At 38.4% G+C, this 19,143-nt stretch overlaps 1 protein-coding gene across 4 annotated transcripts in view; it reads right to left on the bottom strand.

Annotated features, from left to right (window-relative positions):
- Window positions 1-237: 237 nt before the first annotated feature.
- CR2 (complement C3d receptor 2) overlaps window positions 238-19,143 on the bottom strand; it is a 37,957-nt gene continuing 19,051 nt past the window's right edge. For 2 of the 4 annotated variants that reach the window (XM_033195671.1, XM_033195674.1), the window contains exons 10-20: window positions 18,201-18,608; window positions 17,657-17,833; window positions 17,493-17,577; window positions 17,061-17,143; window positions 16,180-16,572; window positions 14,946-15,131; window positions 12,418-12,603; window positions 11,210-11,233; window positions 10,433-10,508; window positions 4,891-4,999; window positions 238-994 (exon numbers count right to left, since the gene is read on the bottom strand). In XM_033195671.1, coding sequence (XP_033051562.1) covers window positions 4,909-4,999; window positions 10,433-10,508; window positions 11,210-11,233; window positions 12,418-12,603; window positions 14,946-15,131; window positions 16,180-16,572; window positions 17,061-17,143; window positions 17,493-17,577; window positions 17,657-17,833; window positions 18,201-18,608 — 1,709 coding nt within the window. In that variant the 3' untranslated portion in view covers window positions 238-994; window positions 4,891-4,908. Of the gene's footprint in view, window positions 995-2,046; window positions 2,106-4,890; window positions 5,000-10,432; window positions 10,509-11,209; window positions 11,234-12,417; window positions 12,604-14,945; window positions 15,132-16,179; window positions 16,573-17,060; window positions 17,144-17,492; window positions 17,578-17,656; window positions 17,834-18,200; window positions 18,609-19,143 lie in introns of those variants that run through there. The other 2 variants (XM_033195672.1, XM_033195673.1) reach the window with 2 other exon arrangements.

Raw genomic sequence — 19,143 nt, 5'->3', positions numbered from 1 at the left:
ATCTATATCAAGGGTGTGGTGGGAGAGGATGAGTGAGCCAGGGAAGGTATTGGCTGGACAAATATAAGAGAAAGTCTTGAGGGTGAGGAAATTGAATTTGTGGGTTGAAAGTTTGGCTAAAACGACCAAGTGATGGGATCCTGAATGAATAACAGTTAAATCGTGAACTCTAAAGCCCAAAGACTCTCTGTTACTCAAGAGTTCATTGACTCCAGAAAAAACAAAATAAGGCAAGTGTTGTATGTTTTCTTTACAATTACGATTTATTGAATGGCTAATGTACACATTATTAAGTGAAATTTTACAAGCAACTAGAGCTTATCACAAAACTGCTAAGGAAACATCCAAAGCTTGAACTGTATACAAAATCTCTAGGATTAAAACTTGATTCCCATAATTTAAAAAAACTTGTGCAAATTGGAATCACTGAGTGATTATGGAAAGGTAAAGTATATACAGTAATGTGAGAGAAACTCAAACCAAGTGAGGGTAAAAATGAAATGATTAACAACTCCAGAGAAGGAAGCTACTATCAAAATAAAACCATTCTTCCTAATAAAGGTATGGCCATCATAACCCCAGAAAATGCTTCATACTTTATTTGGATAATTAAAACCACATTATAACCAAAATCACATAGTAACACTGAGTATGCTGTTTACAAAAAGAAGATGGGTCTAGATACCAGGACAGCTCTTTTTAGTGCCTTCCTTAAAAAGGGCGAAACTTTTAGAGCCATGTAATTGTTTATAGCCATGGGCTGGCTTCAGGCATCTCACAAGTGAGGCTTCAGAAAGTCCTTGAAGAATACATGGCAGTGAAACTGGGCTCCCATCTTTACCATAAAGATGTTCTTCTTGAGAATAAGTGCATATAGGAAGTGATTGCTTATGACATAATTTCCTTGGTCTTGAGACCATATAAAGAGACTTGCTGATATTAGAGCAGTTTCTTTCTAATCAATGGTCCGTTGAATTCCAAGCAACAAGGCACACTGAAATAGATCATTTCTGTTTAGGAGGCAGCATGAATAGCAGCGGTGCAACTCGAAGTTTCAATAATGCTAACATTCTCTTTACATACCAGTTACAACTGTTATAACCAACAAAGCAACAAATGTATTAGAAGATATCATTCTATTGAAAGGCCTTTCTTCATATAACATGATCTGGAACAAATAACTACTTTTTTTTTTTTTTTTGAGATGGAGTCTCCCTCTGTCACCCAGACTGGAGTGCAGTGGCACGATCTTGGCTCACTGCAAGCTCCGCCTCCCAGGTTCATGCCATTCTCCTGCCTCAGCCTCCTGAGTAGCTGGGACTACAGGCACACGCCACCATGCCTGGCTAATTTTTTGTATTTTTAGTAGAGACGGGGTTTCACCGTGTTAGCCAGGATGGTCTCGATCTCCTGACCTCGTGATCTGCCCACCTCGGCCTCCCAAAGTGCTGGGATTACAGGTGTGAGCCACCGTGCCCAGCCAAATAACTACATTTTATATACATTCATATGAATGTGAATTAATCTAAATGGGTGAGAAATGAAAGTAATAATGTTTCTCATTCATATATTCATTCAACAAATATTTATGTGCTAGCTGTACTCTGCACCCCTACTGGTTTGGATTTAGAGGTCACTAGTATGGTCTCCCTGTCATGACTCACCAGCAGCAAGTTACCTTTTCTTCCTCAACTGCCATCACAGATTTTCTATACCTTATTTATGGTATGTATTATTACCTGTGATATGTATGGGTCTTATTTGTCTTATTAAAATAAATTCCAAGAGGACAGAGGTGATATCTTTATTTTATTTTATTTTGAGATGGAATCTCGCTCTGTTGGCAGGCTGGAGTGCAGTGGCGTGATCTCAGCTCATTGTAATCTTCAACTCCCTGGTTCAAGCAATTCTCCTGCCTCAGCCTCCAGAGTAGCTGGGATTACAGGCATGCACCACCAAACCCAGCTAATTTTTGTATTTTCAGTAGAGACGGGGTTTCACCATGTTGGCCAAGATGGTCTCGATCTGCTGACCTCGTGATCTGCCTGCCTCAGCCTCCCAAAGTGCTGGGATTACAGACGTGAACCACTGCTCCCAGCTGGTATCTTTATTTTATAGATTATGTAGGAGAAAACAGTTTAAAGTTAGACATGAGCTTGCATTTCACCTTTGCCAATGACTGACCCTGAGACCTTGCCCAAGAGAATCTTTTAGCCTAGGTTTTCTTGGATATTATTTCTTCATCTTGGTATTATCTTGGGAGAAAACCCACCTTTCAAAGTGCTATTGATGGCTAAGTAAGAGAGGGCATGAAAGACTGTTGCATAATCCCTGGACAGAGTAAACCTTCAAATGTTCATCCCCATTTTCTCATGGGAACCTCAGGTGCACACCTCATGTCACCTGTCCGCTTTTCTGTACTCCCTATAATTCAGTCTTCAATTATTAGTTGATGATCTAATGCCTTCCTTTTTCTTCTTAACTCTCTAATACCTCCTTTCCCAGCCTCATTCTCAGCTGAACAATTTGCTTTCTATTCACTGAGAGGACTGAATCATCGGAAGAGAACTTCCACACATTCACTTCCTATCACAGCTCCCCACCTGCCTTCATCTGCACCTGCAGATTCTGCCCTCCCTCCTGTTACTAAGCCCATACAGCTAAGGTCAGCTCCTCTGCTTAGTCTGTTCCTCCTAGCTTACCCAGACCTTGCTCCAGTAATTCTTGCCTCTCTTTCCGCTGTCACTCTTTCCCTTTCTACTAGATCCTTCCCATCAGCGTGTAGGAATAGAGCATAGCTGCTATTTCTCCAATCTTAAAAAATATTTCTGTTGACTTCACATTTTACTCTTTCTAGCACTTTACTTATTTGCTCCTTTTTATAGAAAAAAATCCTGGAAAGAGTTGTCTCTAGTTGATAGCTGCAATGTCTCTCCTTTCATTCGCTCTTAAGCTCAGTCCAGTCTGGCTCTTGCCTCCTTCCTCTCTTCCAAAACTGTTTTGTCAAGTTCACCAGCAAATTTTGTGCTGTTCGCCTGTGATCCCAGCTACTCAGGAAACTGAGGCATGAGAATCACTTGAACCCAGGAAGTATGAGCTGAGATCACACCACTGCACTCCAGCCTGGGTGACAGAGCGAGACCCTGTCTCCAAAAAAAAGAAAAAGAAAAAAAAAAAAAATTGTGCTACTGAATTTCAATGGTCAGTTTTCCGGGTTCATCTTTCTTGGCCTACCAGCAACACTGAACAGAGTTGATCACTCCCTCCTCCCTAAAATTCTTTCTTCACCTGACTTTGAGGTTCTTCTCCAGATAGTATCAGAGGCTGCTCCTTCACTCCTTAGTGGGCACCTTCTCACTCCATGACTCCTAACGTTGGAGGATCCAGGGCTCAATACTTGGACCTTTTATTTTCCTTATAGCCTCTTTGACTTCTCCTTGGAGATCTTATTCAGTCTCATTGTTATGTACATCCACACAATGACAAAGCCCAAATTTGTATCTCCAGCCTGGACCAATTGCCCAAAATACAGACTTGTACATCAGCTGTCTTCTTGCCAAGTCTATTAGACACCCATACTTAACATCTCCACAGTGGAACTCCTGATTTTTCTCCCCAATCCTGTTGTTTGCATTCTCAATCATGTTAATTAATGGCAGTTCTATCCTTCCAGTTGCTTAGGCAAAAGCCCTCCTGTCATTATTGATAGTTCTCTTCCTCTCATATTCTGATACAAACTATCAACAAACCCTATTGTCACTGTCTTAAAAATGCATGCAGAATCTGGCCTCTTCTCACAGCCTGGTGGTAGCCATTGACAATTTCTTGCCTGGATGATTGCAGCAGCCTCCTCATTGACTCCCATCTTCCACCCGTGGCTTCCTACAGTCTGTTCTTAACACAGCAGTTAAGGTGAATGTGTTGCTCCTCTCCTTAAAAGCTTCCAAATAAAAACCAATCTCTTTACCACGATTTCATACAATCATCCTCTCCTGCCCACCATCCCATTGCAATGACATAGCAAGACTTTGTACGATCATCCTCTCCCCTGCATCCCACCTTCATCTCTCTGATTTCATCTCTACAACTCTAGGCCACACTGGCCTCCCTGCTGTGCCACCAACACAGCTGGCACAAACTGCCTTATGGCCTTTGCCCTTCGCACCTACTGTTCTTTCTGGAATCCTCCTCCCCTATATGGCCACATGGCTTTTTATTTTATTTTATTATTATTATTTTTAAGATGCAGTCTTGCTCTGTTGTCCAGGCTGGGATGCAGTGGCGCAGTCTTGGCTCACTGCAACCTCCACCTCAAGTGATTCTCCTGCCTTAGCCTCCCAAGTAGCTGGGACCACAGGTGCACACCACCGCGCTTGGCTAATTTTTGTATTTTTAGTAGAGACAGGGTTTTACTGTGTTGAACAGGCTGGTCTTGAACTCTTGACCTTGAGTGATCCTGCCTGCCTCAGCCTCCCAAAGTGCTGGGATTACAGGCATGAGCCACCATGCCTGGCCCTGGCTCTTTACTTCTCTTGAGTTTTTGCTCAAATGGCATTCTCTTATAAGAGCTTCCCTTGCAACCACTCTGTTCTCTTTATCCCCCTTGCCTACTTTATTATGTCTCTATATAATGCTTATCATCTTATTTATTTTATTCTTAGTTGTTTTGCTATTTAGTTTAATATTTGTTGAATGGATGAATGGATTAAAAAATTGGAACATTAGTTGGCAATATGAAGTAGGTAAATGAACAACTGCTATGCATGATTACTGAAGACTTGTGCAATAGTAAGAAGCATGTATATATACCATGAGTGCTATGCTTATTGATAAATACAAGTGAAGGAAATTTTATACGTAAATTAATAATATTTCCATTTCATTACATACCACCAGTTTGTCTTCTGATCAACTTGCTGGGTTGTATGGATCAATAGAATATACTTCTCGTGCTTCTAAACGGAAAGCTTCTTTCTGGCTTGTATTTGTATAATAATTGCTAAACAGAAGAAGAAAAAAGTAGTATCTTTACTCATTGACCATGATTCAATGTAGCAGTTGTTTGCTTTCCATAATTCCCAACACATGGTAAGTACTTTTGTGGATGATTTCATTTTTTAAAATTATACTTTAAGTTCTGGGGTACCTGTGCAGAATGTGCAGGTTTGTTACATAGGTACACATGTGCCATGGTGGTTTGCCGCACCCATCAACCTGTCATCTATATTAGTTATTTCTCCTACTGCTATCTCTCCCCTGACCCCCACCCCGTGAAAGGCCCCAGTGTGTGATGTTCCCCTCCCTGTGCTCACATGTTCTCGTTGTTCAACTTCCACTTATAAGTGAGAACATGTGGTGTTTGGTTTTCTGTGATGATTTCATTTTTATTGTTTTTATCCTATGAAGTATAAACACTGTAACTCCATTTTTTTGGAAAAGCACATAAAAAATTAATGATCTAGGCTTGTAAGTGTTCAAGTCAGAGGCTGACATTAGGCAGCTTTACCCTAGAACCAGGACGCTTAATGACTAACAACTACAACTTCCAAAGTGAAGAAAAGAAGCAAAAATAAGGTTCTTATTTGAGAATTTGATCATAACTTTACCCTTTTGGGACTCAATCTTCTAGTCCAACTTAAAAGCTTTAAATGAGTTTGAAGAGAATGTTTTTGCTTTCCTTCTTTGAAAGTACACATATTTCATAGTGTTTCTAAAACCACTTTGCCAGAATTACTAAAAGACAATAAAATGTGATTATACTACCATGTAGAGCTCTGAAATAAGGTAATACAAAATTACTGGGGAAGAAAGAATACTGCTAAGGACACTGTCACCATGTCACTCACTACAATATTGAAGAGTTCCGTGTATAGAAGATACGTTAAGAAGATTACAAAACAGTAATTTTTAAGTCAATGTGAGATTTAAGCTTTGTTACAATATCTTAGATGACTAGAAAAGAATAGCATAGTATCTTTCAAAGGTTTAGAGGGCTTTTAAAAATATTTAATATTGTCACTAGACATTCATTTTTAAATGATTACTCATCTTATTTACAAAAAGCATTTCAGGCCGCTCAAACGTCTATATCAATTATTGGAAAATCAATTGAAGTGGGTTAGCAAATGGAAATAAAACAAATGAATGACACCTAGGCATCTGGTTAAACAGGTATGTTTGGTTCATATCAGTTGAGGCACTTAAGTATAGTACATGATATAATCATATTAATAAACAATAATTAGACTGGAACATTACAAATCATTTGCACTCATAAGCATTCCCCAAATTTGCAAATTTTTATACACATGCAATGCTCTGATAGCAAACTCAGTAGCATGAAGGAAAGAGATACAGACTGTATTTTCCATGTGTTTATGTTTCTAAATACTCTTGGCTGAACTTATCTTGTGACTTGCTATGAGGAAGGCCCTGCAAATGACATCCCTATTTTTTTTGAGACCCTTTTCTCCTTGAATTCTGTGACACTACTCTCTCCTAGTTTTCCCCCTGCCTCTCTTCTTTCACTTTCCGCCTTTTGAACATTACTGTTCTTCTGAGGGCTGTTCTCATCCCAATTTTTATTTATTCTGTTCTTTTTGGTCCCACAGCTTCCATTGTGATTTAAGTGTCACCCACCTGAGTCCAGACCCTTCTCCCAAGCTCTAAATCATGAGTACCTCAAAGTAACAGGTCAGAAATGAACTCCTCATCTTCCCCCACAAACCTGCCCCTCTCCTCTTTTAGTGAGTCAGGGAGTCCACATCATCACCTTCATGTGAGCCATTCTATGTGCCTCCTTCTCCCTACATCCAGCATGTCACCAAGTCCTGGAAATCCTGTCCTCTTGATAGCAAAGAACCTCTTATTAAATATTCTCATGGTCCTTGTGAGTCTCCACAAGAAAAAAATACAGATAAGATGTCCAAATCTTATTTGCCATAGAACACCCTTTTTTTTTTTTTTTTTTCTGAAGTCATTCATGAAAACAGGGTTGTGTGGCACACACTCTGGTAAACTCTACACTGTAAGTACACGCTAACTGTACAGCACAGCCAGAACCCCATAGGCAGCCCTTACCCTCATGCCCCCAGCCTAGAACAAACTGCTCAGGTTCGTAGATACCCTCAGTACATAGTTTCAGTGCAACCCCTTCATGTCTGAGCCTAGACTGGGAATTACATAACTGAGCCATGGCATCATATGGCACTGGTGGCAGGGTAAATGATAGATCCAGGGGACTTGGCACACTAAATGAATTTCGCTGGAGCTTTTTGGTGACATGTTTTAGGTGGCATGACTTTGTCATCTCCCCAGTCTGAGCTACCTGAGAGTTGGTAAGACTTCATTGGATTATCCACCCTAACACTAGCATGTACAAAGACTCACAAACCTATGCACATATAACATCTGAGGCCAACACCTGACGGTATGCTTTGCTAAAAATGTATCCTTTGCACATATCAGTATTCTGTAGCTTCAGCAAGATTTATGTGTCAGAGTTTTTTTTTTCTTCCTTTAATGGCATGCCTCCACCTAAAGCTATGCCACTTTTACCTTCAATCACCATCACACACACAATTTCCTAGCCATTTCAAATGGGTTATGTAGTTCTCACAATACATGATGGAAAGCCAAGCCTCTGGGCCTTTATTCAAACTGCTCTTTCTGTCTGGAATGCCTTTCTCTCCTTGTCTACACTCTCTTGAGGCTCACCAGAAACATCTCTTCCACATTGAAACTTTTCCTGATTAAAACTCCCAAATATTGACCATTTGCTTTGCATCCTCACCAAATATCATATAATCCACCATGGCGACATTATTTTATGGTACTTGTTTAGTGATGTGCTTGTCCTCCTTTACCAGGCTGTGACCTCCTTGATGACAGAGGCCATATGCTACTAGGCTTTGTTATTCTAGCCTAGTATAGTGCTAAGACATAGTAGGCACTCAGCTGTTGTTGTGCAAGAAACGAATGAATGGACGTGGTCATTACCTCTTTTCACGTGACTTCTATTTCTCTAACATTACTGCTCAAATGTTTTAAAAACCATGCATGTATATATAAGATAGAGCAACATATGAAAGTGTCTACAGCAAATTGCTGATATCCATCAACTTAACATGTTGGACTTGAAGCAGCGGCAGTTGTGCAGTGGAAGAGACTATTCAATTTCTTTATAAAGTATTTAATTAGTTACAACAAGCATATTTACTTTTGTATTTTAAAAACATATGCAAATATTTATAGTGATATAAAAGATATGTTAAAGAAGGGAAACAAGGTTTTTCAGTGATTTTAAATAGGGAAAAACAACATTTGTGACTAGAAATACACTTTCTGTAACATAGAAAAGAAAAAAGGATGCAGTATCATTTTTAGTGATAAAACACAGGAGGCTTTATATTAAAAATAAAGGTTAAAATATGCCAATATTCCCTAGTAGTATTGAAGATTTTCCTGAAAATTCTTCTCAGTAAAATGAGACAAAAACCAATAAATGAAAATGTATAATCAGTAGATATGAGGTAGAAATTACTTCTACCAATAATAATAATTGGTAGAAAATATAGTTTTCTACTTAGATGATTGGGTAACTCACTGAAAAGCTATTAGAAATAATGATTGTATAAAGACAGACTTTCCTAGATATCATTTGCAATTACTTATAAGACATAACCAAAAATGATTCTATTTATAAAGCAATAAAAATAAGATACTTTTATGTCTATGTAGCTTATATGAAGTAATCTATTAAATTTTAACAGAGATATAACAAAACATCTGAATAATTAGTCATCTGGTGTTTCTGGAAGGAAATAGTGAATATCATGAAAAGGTCAGTTCTTCCCAAATAAATATGTAGGTTTAAGGCACTTCCTATCAATGATCTAACATTTTATTTTATTTTTCTAGGGTATGGGAGGTGTAGTTGTGGTGCAAATAATTCTATAGCCTATCTGCAAAAATAAATAGAAGAAAATTTCAAAATAGTTTTAAAGAGGGGGAACATATCTCAGAAAAAGCTATTATAAAGCTACATTTACTAATAGAGTAGCTCTGGCTCATAAAGACAGGCCGATCAGTGGAATATGATCTATCTTGCATATCTATGTCAGATATCTCTGACATAAGCCCCAGTTTACATAAGAATTGAATAAGTGTGCTTTATCTGATAAAGAAAACTATGGACCAATGTTGAAGGGATTTACTCAAAATAGGTTTAGAAAAAATTGAATATATAGAGAAAAAAAGTACAAGCAGGTTTACTTCAACTACCGTACCATAAAATAAATTCCCAAAGGATTCAGGTGTTTAAAAATAATTAAAAATAATATGTAAAATATATCTAATTTCTGGATAAGAAAATATAACATACCAAAACATAGAAACCTAATAATACAGTTAATATTTAAGTAATCAAGTAATCATGAAAATGACTAATGGAGAGAAAAGATTACTTGATCAAATGGAAAGACCTAATATGTTTCTGAATGGGAAGACATTATGGAAAAGATGCCAATTTCTCACAAATTAATCTATCGACTTAAGTGTAATCACAATTTTTTTGAAATTACAAATGATTCTAAAAATCACCTATAGGAAAAAACAGAAGAGAATAGGAGGAAAGTCCGATAAAATTGTAGTGTGAATTCTTGCCCTACCAGATATAATAACATAAAAGTATTAATTAAACACAAAGTGGTTTGTAATGGAAGAACAGGCAAATCAATGAAGCAGGAAAAGGGGTTGAGAAACACAGCATATTTAGGTACATTAACTATTACTAAGAACAAACTTTCTGGCAAGTCATCTGACAATAGTTATCAAGTATATTAAATGCTCATGCACTTATCTTTAGTAATTCTAGAAATCTATTCTAAGGAAATAAATGGGTGTGAAAAAAGGTTTAGCCAAAGGCGTTACTCATATCTTTATATATTATCAAAGTAAATTTGGAAGCAACTTAACACACATAAATACACAGAGTAGAATAATATGTTATTTAGTAACTGAAAACATGACTTAAAGACATAAAAATATAAACATGAGTCTAAATGGAGAAAGTCAAGACAGAAGATGAAAATGACAAAATTTCAGTTTCAAGAGAGAAAAAAATATACTAAAAAGATCAGGTAGGAATACACCAAAATATTTGCAGTTGTTCCCACTGGGATTTTTTTCCTATTCTCTAGATTTATTTACAATATACTATCTGAATAAACATCATTCAATGAAATACGCTAAGTGTTTGATATCTCTTAAGTACTACAGAAAAGTCTTCCTTTTGTATAGCATGAGATACTTCATTTAGTTATCACATTGCAGTATTTATTTCACATAACTTGTGCTTCTGTGTTTAGTTTCAGACAAGAAGCCAAAACCATTTGTGCAAGTTGGTCAAGCACGTATTTGCATCTGAACTTACCGTTCTCTGTGTTTTGATATCATGCATAAGGTAACAACAATCAAGAAGATAAGAAGTATCAAACCTGCAGCAATACCTAGAAGAAAAATCCAGCAAGTATCAAATGCCAGAAGACTATCACCTACATTGTTCTGAACTGATTGTGGGGTCTATTGCTAGTGGAAGAGAAAATGTTATGTGACTCATACTTAGCCCTTCTTGGACATCAACACTGAATTCCTGAATAATCATAGTTGAGTTTAAGGTTTTTCTGATTTGACCCAGTCCACATTTAATCTAGAGCACCAAGCATATGACCACAAGGTTCCGGTCAACTTTTCATTGAGTTTTTCTGTTCCTTTTAGTTTTATTAGTAACAATCTTGTCACTGAGGTGACAAGAAAGAAATCTCAAGAATAGAAATTAGGAGCACAGGACACCAGGTTCTTATAATTTTGCATAACAACATTGAACTCTCAGCTGTGAAATATATTTTACTACAGCAGAAGAAGCCTGCCTATTTCAATAGACCAAATCAAGCCAAAGACCCAGAGTTAATAAAAACTAAAATATCAATTTAAAAAGAAGAAAGAGTTGGCTGTTCAAATAATTTATCCAACTCTATGCCAGAGTAACATTTTGTAATGTGACATGTACATTGAAATATCTTTAAAACACCAAAAAAGAGCATCCCCTATGAGTTAAATATTATCATCAGATAGGATATAGGACTTCTAGCATTACAATTTTTTAAAAAACATTATAAGAGCTTTTCTTCAAGTATTTAAGAAGACTTACCAGAAAGGACAGGAGCAAGTGAACCTAAAAATAATACAAAATCATGAAAATGATTATCAGTCTAGTGTCATAATTCAATGTAGACCCACGTTTCATGGTAGTGTCCCAGAAATCAACACTCTAGCTGCCTTCCAAGTCGATTTAAAAGATGTATTGGAGCCAGGCACAGTGGCATATGCCTGTAATCCTAGTACTTTGAGAGGCCAAGGTGGGAAGATCACTTGAGCTCAGGAGTTTGAGACGAACCTGGGCAACATCATGAGATCTTGTCTCCATTTTTAAAAAAACAAACAGGTAAAAAAGATGTATTGGAACCTTGAGTTATACCCACTTGCTTTTTATGTAACAACTCACTGGGCTTTTTTTTCCCCCCACTCTAAATAGGTTGGGGGAGTTCACCAATGACAAAACCAAAATACTCAACTTTATAATCAGAGATTTCTCAGGTTAGAATGCAAATATTAACTGTAACAACTAGTTATTTAACCTATTTCTGTTCCCTGTCAAATTGTAAGCACTTATTAACTCAGATTCATCATGTAGGGTGGTCTATGCAGCAACTCCTTTCAAAATGTCAGGTTGCTTGGTTTCACATTTTTGCTCCTTTTAAATTAGTGTTTGTCTCTGTTTTCTTTTCTTCACTTTCCCCTTCCTAAGAAAGCTGTGTTTTTTCTTTTCCTTTTTCTTTCTTATTTTCTTTCCTTCTTTTCTTCCTTTTCTTTTCTTTTCTTTCCTTTCCTTTTTTTTTTTTTTTTTTTTGACAGGGTCTTACTCTGTTGCCCAGGCTAGAGTACAGTGGTGCAATCACGGCTCACTGCAGCTTCGACCTCCTGGGCTGAAGTGATCTTCTCATCTCAGCTACCCGAGTAGCTGGGGCCACAGTTGCACACCTCCATGCCTGGCTTTTTTTTTTTTTTTTATAGAGACCAGGTCTCACTACATTGCCCAGGCTGGTCTTAAACTCCTAGGCTCAAGCAATCCTCCTGCCTCAGCCTCCCAAAATTCTGATATCACAGGCAGGTGTCACACACCTGGCCAAGCTGTGTTTTTTCTAGAATAGACCACCGACTTCAAGTTCCTCTGTAATTATATCACTGGTCACAAACCTATGTCAATTTAAAACCCAGGACTCTCCACGTTGAGGGAAACCCTCACTCTCCTCTCTCCTTTAGCCAGTTACAAGCGGCGGTGAAGCCCTTGGTACTTACGGGATCTGCAAACCGCCAGGGGAGGGTTCCATTGGTGATCTGCCTGGCACTGGCTCTGGGAACTGCCTTCCAGCATATACCCATCTTCACACTCTAGAGTTACAACAGCTCCATACTGATACATTTTCCTCGGTTCCAGCCCCTTCTGGATTCCATCCATATCTGCTGGTGAGCTACAGTTTACCTCTGAAATTAAAGAAATCTAATTCAAGCACAGTCATATTTTGGTCTTTTACCAAGAAAACAGAGATTTCCCTTAGTAGAAAGATTTACACAACCAACCTGTTTCACTCTCAGTAAGGAAAGCTGCACTGAAATAGGATAAGACAATATCCTAGACACAAACTTTTACTGTCAGCCCTCTATCTCAATAAACTCTGCGTAATTTAAGCCAGATTATATTTTTTGTTTTTTGCTTCAGTTTCTATCCAAACAGTGATGGATAATTTTAATGGCTTCTTGGAGAAATGGTGAGGGCTGAATTGGTAATATTATTAATTATTCTGAATTACTGTTTTTTTTCTGCTTCTAGTTTTGCTCTCTAATTCCTCATACATGTGTATGCTTTCTCATTTCTTTCATCTTTTTGGTGTAGTCATCATTAGTGTGAGTGATACGGTTTGGCTGTGTCCCCACTCAAATCTCATGTTGAATTGTAGCTCCCATAATCTCCATGTGTCATGGGAGGGACCTGGTGAGAGGTCATTGGATCATGGGGGTGGGTTTTCCTGTGCTGTTTTTGTGATACTAAATAAGTCTCATGAGATCTGATGGTTTATAAAGGACAGTTCTCCTGTACATGTTCTATTGCTTGCCACCATGTAAGATGTGCCTTTGCTCCTCCTTCACCTTCCACCATGATTGTGAGGCTTCCCCAGCCATGTGGAATTGTGAGTCCATTAAACCTCTTTCCTTTATAAATTACCCAGTTTCGGATATGTCTTTTTTTTTTTTCTAGTTACAGGGCTATGCACCTCCATTTATTGATATACATCAAGAGCCCCTTCAACATACAAAGAATGAAGACTATTCTGGAGGGTTCTAAACCTCAATACTTCCCAGTCAGGCCAGCATTCAACTCTGGATCTTCAAATCACTTTTTTTTTTTTAATTGCTAAAATAATTCTGTGTGGTTCCTTTGTGTTTTTTGGCAGACTTTATTTTTAAAGTAGTTAAGTTCACAGCAAAATAAAGCAGAATGTACAGAGATTTCCCATCTATTTCCTGCCCCAATACATGCATAGCCTCACCCACTATCAACAACTCATACCAGACTGGTACATTTGTTTCAATCCATAAACTTACATTGACACATCATTGTTATCCAGTGACCTTAGTTTACATTACGTCTCACTCTTGGAGCTGTACATTCTATCAGTTTTGATGAATGTATAATGACATGTATCCACCATTGTATTTTCATACAGAATAGTTTTGCTATCTTAAAAATCTTCTGCGCTCTGCCACCTATTCATCCCTCTCTCCCCACTAACTCCCAGCAACCACTGATTTTTTTTTCTGACTCTATAGTTCTGCCTTTTCTAAAACATCATATAGTTGAAATCATACAATATGTAGCCTTTCAGATTGACTTCTTTCACTTAGTAATATGCATTTAAGTTTCTTCCATGTCTTTTTACGATTTGATAGCTCATTTCTTTTTAGCACTGAGTAATGCTCCCTTTACTGGATGTACTACAGTTTATTTATCCATCCATCTACTAAAGGACATCTTGGTTGCTTCCAAGTTTTAGCAATTATGAATAATTCTGCTATAGACATCACATGTAGGTTGATATTGTATCAGATATGTCTTTATTAGCAGTGTGAGAATGGACTCATACAGTGAGATCTTGGATTTGAAGCCTGGCTCTAGTACTTCCTAGATGTGTGACTTTGGGTAAGTTCCAAATCTCTCCATGCTACTGAAACCTCATCTATAAAACGGGGATAATCATGGCACCAACCTCATGTGGCTCTCATGAAGACTAAATGAAATAATGCATGTCAGGTGCTGTGCACAGTGTCTGGCATAGAGTAAAAAGTGATCAACAAATACTAGACACTAATTTACTAGTCATATTTCATAAGCACTGTTTATGATAATGAAAATGACTTTCTGAAACTTTTATAAAAATGTACCCATAATCCCACCAATGCTCAGTAAATATTCTCAAAAGATTGTTGTGCTTTTTATTGGTACTTTATCAAATACACACTTATCATAACTGTAACTACAGTGTATAAATGCAATCCGTGCTTTAGTTGCTTAATTTACAGACATACTCCAAGTTTCTATGTGTAAATGACTACATAAGTGGTCATTCACCAGATAGACTACAGCCTGAGACATTTTTTATTATTTTGAAATATTTAGATTAATGACTGTATTAATCTAATTAAAGCATTTAATGTAATGAGGCAATTAATGCATTTCTTTGACTATTTTAAGTTGAAAGTACCCAACTGAATATATCTATTTGGCACAAATTTGACATAAAAATAAGAATAAAAAATAGACAAAGCACCTTTACAATGAGGGGCGGGTCGGTTCCAGGTTCCCTCATGTGTGCAAAGAAGGAGTGCCTCTCCCACCAGCAGGTAGCCTTGGTCACAGCTGTACAGGATTGACATTCCAGGGGAAAACCGAGCTATGTTTCCACCAGTATGGTTCCCGTTGGGGGTCTTAGGCGGAGGCTGACACCCTATGAAGGCTTAGACATCAATAAGAAAGGGTCTTTAACTCAGCACAGAGGAGCACATAGCCTGCACTATCTCTGGGTGATAGCGATACAGGAAGGCCAGAGGCAACAAGCCAACTAACTGGTGTCCAGAAACACTCATTCATTCCACCCAGACCAGCAACACTGGACGGAGACCTGCATTTCCTACTGACAGCCAGCATAATTTGAAGAAAAGTGTTAAAAAATAAGGTAATGAAACATTAACGGATACAGTTCACAATAGTAATCCATCAGCCAACAGTTTTCTTATCTTTTCCCTTTAAATAGCAGACAGGGTTACACCTTCAAATGTCTACGAGGGCTAGGAAGTGAAGCCACCAGATCCGACAAGTCAGAGAGCCCCTGTCCTTCTAAAAGTGGCAGCCATTGCTCAGCTCAAGTTACTGGTGCCTTGCCAGGAAGCAAAGGGGGCTCTCATGTCTCACAAGCTCACTATTTATCTTAAACTGAAGATGGGTTTCACTTAAGATTACTGTGCTGGCCAAAGACAACCATTCTGTGGAGCTGAGTTCCAATTCTTGGGTCGCCAATCAGCAGCCTCTGCTGTAGATAGTCATGGACAGGAATAAGGCTGCCAAATGATAACTACAATGACAAGAAAGACAACTCAATGGGTTGGAGGGCCAATTAATTCTCCAGAACACCCAAAGTTCTCTTTCTGGCTGGCAACATAGCCTTAAATATCAAATTATTAGCAATATTACTGCCAATCATTTGCCAAAAATGTATGTGCATTTTTCTTACACTAAAGTCATAAGAATAACAGTTTTGGAGACTCTATCAATTTGGAAGTTAGCCATTATCCTTTCATGTACTATTTATTGCTCAATACACTGAGAAAGGAAAGAGAAAACAAACAATCAAGTGAGAAGATAGGAAAAGGCAGATATCTGGTAAAACAATATAATTGCCTTAGCTCTTAGATGCTTTTCTTTAGGCAGAATGTCAAGTGCAGATTCAAAACCTTTTTTCTTTACTCTGTACAACATCCCAGAATTTATCTCTTCAAGTATCTTACCTTTTTTGATACAAGTTGGCACACCTGGCACCCATGTGTTATCACTATGACACCTAATCACGCGACTACCATTCATGATGAAGCCGGGATGGCAGTCAACATACACTATGTCATTGTGGGAATATGCAGAAAGCGTTTTATTGAGCTTGTACCCGTGTTTGACTTCTGGGTTAGGGCAGCGAGTCACAGGAGGAGATTGTAAGCATTGTGGGGAAGGCCCACTCCAAGATCCACGTCCTTTAGAATCACTTCTGCACTGCAATTTTTTCTCTCCCAGGAGATAGAATCCTTGGTCACATTCATAAGAGACTTCATTTCCATATAGAAAGTTTTCTGCCATCATGCCTGTGTGCTTCCCATTGACAATCACTGGTGGAGGGTGACAGTGAATAACTGCGGAAGAGATTTAGGGAATTCTGCCTCAGCTAGTACCTCAAGGTGAGCGGTCTTCGTTCAGGTACAAATGACAACATGCAACTGCATATATTTCACATAACAAAAAATAATTTAAATTTTGGAATATGGATTATGCTTTTTTAAAAAACAACTTTATTAAATGTGATTATATGAGTACTATATACTCCATAAACATTCAGAAAATAAAGTGTAAAGGAAGAAAGAAATACAGCTATGTTCCCATGATCTAGGAATATGGGCTATATATTTTGTTATTAGCAAAATTAGCAGATGCATGGAAAATACTTTCTACTTGACAATGTTTCTCAGTGTCCACGCTGAACAACACCATAAGATTTTTCATACCTAACCTCCAATGAGGGAGATCCCTAAGACTGCTGAAGCAGTGGTAGACTAGTTCTTCAGCAACCTGCCCTCTCTAGTCCTCCATTACCATGGTCAGGCTTTTATTTTTTCTAACTTACCTTTACAAAGTGGAATCTTTTTGAACCAAATTCCATTTTCAGCATCTTGACATTTGTGATAAGTATGTCCAGTCAACCGGTACCTACAGAGAGACAGATTATAACGCATTTCCTGTTCCCAATATCACCTCTCTCCAAACCATATACACAAAGGGACTTCTAAATAAGAACTCTGGCAGAGAGGAGTTGAAATTCTTGGTCCTCCAAGTAAAAAAAATAATAATAAACTACTTTTGAGTTAAGCAAAGCTCTTTCCATGTCAAGAGAGGAATGAAGAGTCAGAGTTGCTAGTTAGGCCATTGGAACCTCATATTCTCCATGCATGTGACAATGAGGAGCCTCTAAAGGATTCCACCAAGACAAGTTGAAGGTCGAGTTAATCCACAAAACGAGGTGGAGACCTTTTCTCAGAATAGACCATTTCATACTCACCCATCTTGGCAGGATGTATTAACTAGCTCCACATGTGAACCAACTGGAAGTTCTTGAAGATCCTCTCTCACAGGCTGGCATGTTTCTGGAGAAGCAAGGATGGAATTACAGTATTTATAGATGTCTCATATCAAAGAGAAGGACAACTCTGGAACTGAAAGTACCTTCACACCGCGGGGCAGAAGGACTCCAATTTCCTGAAGGCATACAGTGAATGGATTTGTTTCCCACAAGCAAGTAGCCAGGGTCACAAGTGTAGTCTACAGTCATCCCAGAGACAAAGAAGACCGTATTTCCACCTGTATGCCGACCATGGTGGAGCCCAGGAGGTGGCTGGCAGCCTGAAGAGAAAAACTCCCTACATAAATACCAACACAGAGGAATTTGTACTGAAGAACACTAAGTGTACAACATTGGACAGACAATCTGAAACTCTGCTGCCAAAGATCATGAAGCTCAAATTCACCACTGAATGCTGTTTGCTCTTTAAAAAGGCTCTCTCATTATCTACCCTGAATAGATCCCAGATCCAAGGGGGCATTCGCATAAACACACACACCACAGAGAACATCTATTACAGGATGGAAGAAATGGAAAGTAATCTGTGCCCCTCTTGCCTCTTTCCATGATGTGGTTTTGGGTGTGTGATAATAAACAAGAATAATTAAGTAAATCTCTCCTTTTCTTTCCCCCTTATTGGGTTTTTACCTTTTTCACAAACTGGTATTTCAGGATCCCAGGTGTTATTAGCTTTGCAACGAATCTGACTACTGCCCTTCAAAGTAAATCCATTAAAACACTTGAATGTCACAGTGTCATTGTAGAAATATGGGGCTTCCTTGCCAGATATCTTGTATCCATTTGCAACATGGACACGTGAGCATTGGACAGCAAGGAGGGAAAGTTCACATAGGGGAGCAGGGCCACTCCAGGTGCCTCTTTCTTGATCATTGCTTGTACAACGGATGGTGCTCTCTCCAATGAGGCTGAATTCCACTTCTCCTTCTGGCCCGGAGTTACATGTGTAAGTGACCGTGGTTCCGTATGGAAAATCTTCTAAGGAACTCCCGGTGTGTGCCCCATTGTAGATAACAGGGGGTGGTGGGCAGGTGATTTCTAGAGAGATGAAAAGATACTGTAGAATTGAGTTCCTGTATTAGACACCAAAGAACAGAAATGATGCTGGCTATGAATCTATTGTTTCCTGGATGGTATGGGTACATTTTCATGAGGTGAGTTATGTGAAAGCTCATTAAGTATGTAACATTCAATTTAGACACATTTCATAGGAAAGAAAATCTTTATTAAAAGTGAATGTGGTTGATTAATATCACATTATGAGTTTAGGCCCAATAGTAAATTGCTAATTAAAAGAAGAATTCTTCTTAACTAGGCAATAGGAGAATAAAAGACACAAGGGAATAGAATTATGCTTTCTTGAGTACTCTCTTTGGGCTGAGGTGATATGATAGTTTTTCTTTCTTTCTTTCTTTTTTCTTTTTTTTTTTTTTTTTTTGAGACAGAGTCTCACTCTGTCGCCCAGGCTGGAGTGCAGTGGCGCGATCTCGGCTCACTGCAAGCTCCGCCTCCCAGGTTCGTGCCATTCTCCTGCCTCAGCCTCCCGAGTAGCTGGGACTACAAGTGTGCGCCA

Source organism: Trachypithecus francoisi, unplaced genomic scaffold (genome assembly GCF_009764315.1).
Source record: "Trachypithecus francoisi isolate TF-2019V2 unplaced genomic scaffold, Tfra_2.0 Lachesis_group5, whole genome shotgun sequence".
Classification (NCBI taxonomy): Eukaryota; Metazoa; Chordata; class Mammalia; order Primates; family Cercopithecidae; genus Trachypithecus; species Trachypithecus francoisi.
Note: the sequence above shows the minus strand (reverse complement) of the source record. Positions and strands in the feature narration are given on the sequence as shown.